The sequence below is a fragment of the Protobothrops mucrosquamatus genome, unplaced genomic scaffold (genome assembly GCF_001527695.2).
Source record: "Protobothrops mucrosquamatus isolate PMUCROS unplaced genomic scaffold, P.Mucros_1.0 scaffold2371, whole genome shotgun sequence".
Taxonomy (NCBI): domain Eukaryota; kingdom Metazoa; phylum Chordata; class Lepidosauria; order Squamata; family Viperidae; genus Protobothrops; species Protobothrops mucrosquamatus.
Window position 1 is genome coordinate 294,744 of NW_015388447.1, and position 6,783 is coordinate 301,526.

Genomic DNA, 6,783 nt, shown 5'->3' on the forward strand with positions numbered 1-6,783 from the left:
ATCATAAAGTGAATAGCAATAACTGAACAGAATAATAGAGTTGCAAGGAACCCTGAAGGTCCTCCAGTCCAACACACCCCCATCCAAGTAGGAAACCACATCGACAATGAGGTGGTGTCCCCCAAGGCCCTCAAAGAATGCTAAAGTATCTCTTGGATTGGAGAGAAGAACTTAGATTTTAAGTCTTGGAGCTTCAGCTTGGAATGGAATGGAATAGCCTTATTGGCCAGATGTGATTAGATCAAGATGAAGGGACTTGATTTATGTGTCCTACAGTAGAAAAAAATTATCTGTGTACACAAATGTCATTTTTGTATACAATAAAGAGGCAGATGTGGCTGAGTTGACTCTGAGAGTCTTCTGCTGAGTAAAATAAAGTATCTGTAGATTTACAACTTAGCTGGTACACCTTTGTATTCCTGGTTATGCTATGAATGCTTGGGCCACCCAACAGATTTTGACAGCCCTTAAAAACACGGATGACAGATTACATACCAGATCAAAATTTGGAAAGCAGAATGTCAAGATTGTACATAGGCGGCAAATAAATTTAACAAAAAATAAAATAAATAAATTATTCTCTGACTATTTGCCTCTGATGCAAAACAAGCCCTGAGAAATACTGGATTAGAAACCGCTAAGGTTGGAACTGAAATCACTTAAGAAGCTGCCGGGGAAGATTAGAGGCCTTAGTGGGCAGCAGGAAAGTAGGGGGTGTGGTGTCAACTGTTAGCTGGCTGAGGGCGAGGAAGGAAGTGGTGAATCAAAGAGCTGTTAGGCGCAGCCACGGCAGAAGCTCTGGCAGAGAAACACCAAAGGATCCCACTATACTGGAGTCGACTGGGTGGCCTTTTGCTAGAAAGGAGCCAGGAGCCAGGAGCCGATCAAGGCTGGAGCAATTAACAGTTAAATGGACAATGGAATTGGCTGATGGGCTGATGGTCAATCACATGCCAGTACAAAAGATAGAAGCTCATCCTAAACATGTTGGGTGAACGTGGTGAAGGTTGATCCTCCTAGAAGAGGGAATGGATCAATGCCTGTGGGATCCATCCCTTGTGAGCAAGACAAGAACAGAGCGGTCTTCCAAGTCTCCTCTCGATGTTCAGGACTAGCATTCAGAAGAGCCCTTGGTCTGGAGAAGCTGCTCTCCTCTTGGAGGGAACAGGAGAAGGCAGAAGAGATGTCCACTTACTTGCTTTCGCTGAGTTCAATGATGGTGTGGTAAGGTCTCATCTGGGGGGGCCCATCCCCTCGATTCAGCACCGCGGGCACATTGTAGGGAGTACAGTACTCAGGAAGGACCACCGGGGATATAGCAAGCAGGGACCTCCTGATGGATTCACGGGTGCCACCTAGGAACGATGATACATTTATACAGAAAACAAAATAACAAGAGTTGGAAGGGACCTTGGAAGACTTCTAACCCAAACCCTGTTTAAGCTGGAGACCCCATATCATTCTGCCCAAATGGTTATCCAATCTCTTCTTGAAAACCTCCAGTGATGGAGCACCTACTACTTCTGGAGGGAAGCTGTTCCACTGATTAATTGCTCCAAAAGTCACAAAATTTCTCCTTAGTTCTAGGTTGCTTTGGGGAATAGCTTGACCCCCTCTTCTCTTTGGCAGCCCCTCAAATATGGGAAGACTCCTATCATGTTCCCCCCCAATCCTTCTCTTTATTGGACCAGACACACCTCGCTCCCTCAACTGTTCATCCTACGATTTAGCCTCCAGATCTTTTATCTTTTTTGTTGCTCTTCTCTGCATACTTTCTAGAGTCTCAACATTGTTGGGGGGGGGATTGTGGTGACCAAAACTGGATGCCATCAATATTCCAAGTGTGGCCTTACCTACTACCTACTTACCTACCTATAAAGTAGTACTAACACTTCGCTGATCTTGATACTATCCCTCTGTTGATGCAGCCTAGGATTGTTTGGGCTTTTCTGGTTGCTGGAACAAACTTTTTCTTTTCTTTTTTAATTTTTCCTGATATTGCAAAAACCGAGGAAATGAGTTGAAGGACTTACCACATAGAGGAGCATCTCCAAATATCTGTTCCACATGGGTCAAGATGAACTCCACCACAATGGCCTGGATACGGACCTCCATGAAGACTGCAGTGCCATTGAAACCACAGACTTCAATGTCCTTGGACCTGCAGAGGATGAGAGAGGAACTGGAGGCCTCAGGAGAGGTAGGTTTACTCATAGGAACAAAGCAAACTCTTATTTTGTTCTGATTAACTTTACCTTCACAAGGTTTAGCTACAGGGAGTCCTTGACTTATGGCCATGAGTTTTATGAACTTCAAAGTTACAACGGTGCTGAAAAAGTGACTTACAACTGCTTCCTGCAGTTATGACTGTTGCATAAAGTTCAATGGTCATACAATTGGACACTATTCACTCCATGACCATATCACTTAGCAACGGCTGTTCCAGTTCCAATTGTGGTCATAAGCCAAGGACTACCTGAAGACCATATTTTCTGGTAAAATCAGATTATCAGGGAATGATGAGAGAGAGATTTCCTCTTCCCTTATTCAGTGATAAATTGGAAAAGATTTTTTAAATCTACTTCAAAACCACCAAAATCAAAAATTTTGGTTCCAGTTGGGATGGTCGCCGATGAAAATTGGACTACAATAAATAAGCAGAGCAGGAAAACATGTGTGACTGCAGTGCTATGTCACACCCAAGAACCAAAAGGTAGAGTTCCTTCCGAGCTGTTTCCTCGTTGTTGTTCGCCTACAGACAGAATCTTGCCAGAGTAAACAAACTACAGGTAGCTACCACCACAATTCAGACCAGAATATCCATTGCTAAACAAGGGGGTTGATTAAGTGACTCCTCTGATTTTATGACCGTTTCTGCCACAGCTGTTAAATGAATCCCTGTAGCTGTTATGTGAATTACAGAGTCGTTAAGCGAATCTGGCTCCCCCCATTGCTTGTTGGAAGCTGGCTGGGAATGTTGTGAGATCACTTGAACCCAGAATGCTGCAACCCTCGTAAACACACGCTGGTTACCAAGTGCTCAACATTTTGATCACGTAGCTGTTGGATTGCTGTGGTGGTTGCAAATATGAGGACCGGGTTGTTAGTCGCTTTTTTGGTGATGTTGCAATTTTGAATGGTTGCTAAACAAATGGTTGTAAGTTGAGGACCATCTGTCTCTGTATAACTACTGTCAGAACCCACCAGACTGGAAACGAGAAATGGAGAGGTCGCTCTACCTCAGCGAGGATGAGGATGAGAGACCGGCCCATTCCAGCTGGTTCCTGGAGCAAGTGATCGACATGCTGAGAGTCGCCTTCGACTCCCTCAAAGAAGAGAAGGATGACCTATGTTGGGGCACTGCAAATGCAGGGCCGGCTGAAGGAGAAGGCAATGCGGAAACCGAGACGGCGAACCCAGGCTCCTTCCATCAGCACTTCAGAGGCTGCGACCACAACAGTGGCAACTGCCCAAGTTGCACCAGCTGATGGAGATGGATACCAGCCCAGGCAAGGAAGAGGTCAACGAGCCAGCCAGAAATCCCCACAGCTGGGGGTAAAGTATGGCGGGAAACCGCAAAAGTTGGGCTTCTTCCTAGCTCACGTCTTGAGCTACATGGAAGAGTATGGCTGAGACATCCCCAGCCACCACGGGCGGGTGAGAATCATCACCATGGCACTAGAGGGTGTGGTGGCCGAGTGGATGGTGACCCTGCATGATGTAGATGCCCCAGAAGTGTGGAATTTCAACCACTTCATGGCAACCCTGAGAAGGAGATTCGAAGACCCCTTGACTGATTGGAAGGCCAGAGAACGCTTAAAAACTGTGAGGCAGGGGTGTCCTTGTGGGTCACTTTAAAGACAGACTGAATGATGACCTGTATTATGCCTGCATACCCCGGGGGGAATCCTGATCGGCTCCAGGACTAGTACATCTTAGCCGAAGAAGCTGAGATCGATCGGACCCTGAGACAACGATGCCTGGGAAAGTCCTGGGGACGATCTCTGGTGGAGGGAGCCTGGGAGCCACCAAAGCAAACCCCCACCACCCCGAGACCACCAGTCTGCTTCAAATATGGGAAGGAGGGACACTGCGCACCTAAGTGTCACTCAAAGACCCCAGTGCGGAAACCTGACCGAGTTGTAGGGGGGAAGCCCGGGAAAACCCCGCCAAAGCTGAGGGAAATGGCCATGAAAAGTGTGGAGGTTGTCAAGGTCCTGACCTAACCCCATCAAAGTATGCGGGAGGAACTCCAACCTGAACCGGAGAGCCCCCAGAGTCCTCGGAAGACAGCTCGAACCCCTGGCAAGTGGACTCATCGCGCCCCTCACCAGAACCGTAGAACTGTTTAGCCCAGGGATGCCAGAAAAGGTCACATTAAAAGCCCTGATAGACTACAGCTGCACTCATTGTCTCATAAGCCCAACCCTGGTGGGGAACTTAGGAATCCCGATGAGAAGACTGAAGAAGCCGATTTCGTTCGGTCAGTTAGATGGGTCCATCGCAGGGGAAATCCCAGCCACCCTCACTACGCAGCCCATCCAGCTTACCATAGGGAACCATGTAGAGACTCTAGCTTCGTGGTGACTCCTGGAATGGAATGCCCACTTATACTAGGCATGGTGTGGCTAACGAAATGGAACCCGAGAGTAGACTGGAGGACTGGAGAACTAAGGGTCCCAAAAGGCAACATCGATGCAAAGGGAGCAGCTCAGATTAAAGGAGGGGGGGAGGCAAATGCCCGGAAAGCGTGGCAGCGGTCAGCGATGGGGATTGGAAGGCATACCAGAAGAATATCGGGATCTAGCTGAAGTATTCAGCGAAGAGAGATCTGACGAATTACCTCCCCACTAGCCCACAGACTGTGCTATTGAAATCTTGCCGGTGGCGAAACTACCCAAACCAAAACTGTATTCCATGACCCCTCGGGAGTTGGAGGAATTACAAAAATTCATAGAAAAGAATTTGGCAAGAGGGTTTATCCAACCAGCGAAACCAAAAACTGCAGCCCCTGTGCTATTTCATGAAAAGAAAGATGGGTCATAAACGTTATGTTAGAGCTCCAAAACCTATTAGTAAATTCCATGCCAATTATCCTGACAAACCAGACTAACCCATATATCTATCTCCCCTTTTGTTTCCTCTACAGGGGCTCTCTCTTTCTTTTAAGGGGGGTGGCATGTCAGAACTCACATATTGGGAGGGGGGCTTTCTCCTATGTTAAATCCTTTCTTCTTCTTTCCTGTGGGTTCTGTCATTTTCCTGGGGGGAGGGGGAACCTGTTGGGGAATTGCAATGTATTCTCTTCCTTTCATTTAGCGCTACAATGTATCCTCTCCGCTTCCTCTATCTGCTTGCACTTTGAACTGTTTCCCCTTGATGCCAGCCTGGGGCTTATCTCTCGCTGCGGAAGGGAAGGTGCGCAGACCCAACAACATTTTCACAGCCTTGGGAACGCCGTCTTATCACCCGCGTTCCCACAGCGGATTCAACACCTGGGGATTGGCCCGTTTGAACTGACCGGATGAACTGTTGGGGTGGGGTTTGCTTCTTGCTCTTTTAACCTATTGATTCACGTGGGAACCCCTCAGATCCTGCTTTCTATGCCTGCTGTCAACTTCTCCTAATAAAAGATCCTTTTGGGATGAAACCATTCCAAGAGTTCTGCTTTCTAGGGAAGAGGTTTTGAAGCAGGTCCTTACATTTACAGGTAGTCCTCAACTTATAGCCACAACTGAACCCAAACGTTCTGTTGCTAAGTGAGACAGTGGTCAAGTCAATTTTGCTTCATTTTATGGCTGTTCTTGCCACAGTTGTTAGTGAAGTTAGTAACCCGGTTGTGAAGTGAATCTGGCTTCCCCATTGGCTTTGCTTGTCAGGTCGCAAAAGGGGATCGCAGGACCTCTGGGGACACGGCAACCATCATAGGTACATGCCAGTTTTCAAGCCTCCGAATTTTGATCACGTGACCCTGGGGATGCTGCAAAGGTTTTTAAGTGTGAAAAATAGTCATAACTCTCTTTTTTCAGTGCTGTTGTAACTTTGAACAGTCTCTAAACGAACTGCTGTAAGTTGAGAACTACCTGTACAGATATGCTCTGTGAACTGAGAGTTTCCACACCAGAGACAAATTTCTTGTGTGTCTAATCACACATGGCCAAATAAAGTATTCTAATTTTAATTCTACTTCTAATAATTCTACTTCTAATAGTTCTAATTCTAATAGTTCTAATTCTAATAGTTTTAATTCTGATCCCGATTCAGATTCTGATTGCTACGGAGGGTACGCTTCTGCTTTCTTCCTGCCTACAGACTCTCCAAGCTCTGTTTCATGCCTCCCTCCGAGCCTGACTCTGTTGAGGCCCAGGAGGGGGTGTCTGTGGCTTCAGAGGACTGTGGGGAGGAGCAGGCTGAAGCAGGCCAGGGCCCTTCAAGTTTGGAACAGGGAAGGCAGAGCTCAGGCGAGGAGCAAGGCCCCTCCCCACCAGATCCCAGAGCAAGGAGAGCAGAGAGGAGGAGGGAACAACGGAGGCAGGCTCACTTGCTCCGGAGGAGAGCGTCACGCCCTACTTTACAAGGCACACCTGGGAAGTAGGCATTTAAGGAGACGCTGTGGGGTGGGGCATTTGCCGGGAACAAACGTGAACTCTTGTGATGTGAGCTCTTGTACCTGGACTCTTTGTATCTTGGATCAAGTTTGTTTCCTGCTGAGTTCTCCTTGCTGTCCTCAGTTTTGCAGTTTGCAGGCTACAGGGCAAGATGGGCGTTGGAAAGATCATACTT

General features: G+C 47.4%; 1 protein-coding gene across 1 annotated transcript in view; it reads right to left on the bottom strand.

Moving 5' to 3' along the window:
* ARHGAP30 (Rho GTPase activating protein 30) overlaps window positions 1-6,783 on the bottom strand; it is a 33,594-nt gene that overhangs the window by 10,349 nt on the left and 16,462 nt on the right. The window contains exons 6-7 of the mRNA XM_029285864.1: window positions 2,034-2,161; window positions 1,196-1,355 (exon numbers count right to left, since the gene is read on the bottom strand). Coding sequence (XP_029141697.1) covers window positions 1,196-1,355; window positions 2,034-2,161 — 288 coding nt within the window. The remainder of the gene's footprint in view (window positions 1-1,195; window positions 1,356-2,033; window positions 2,162-6,783) is intronic.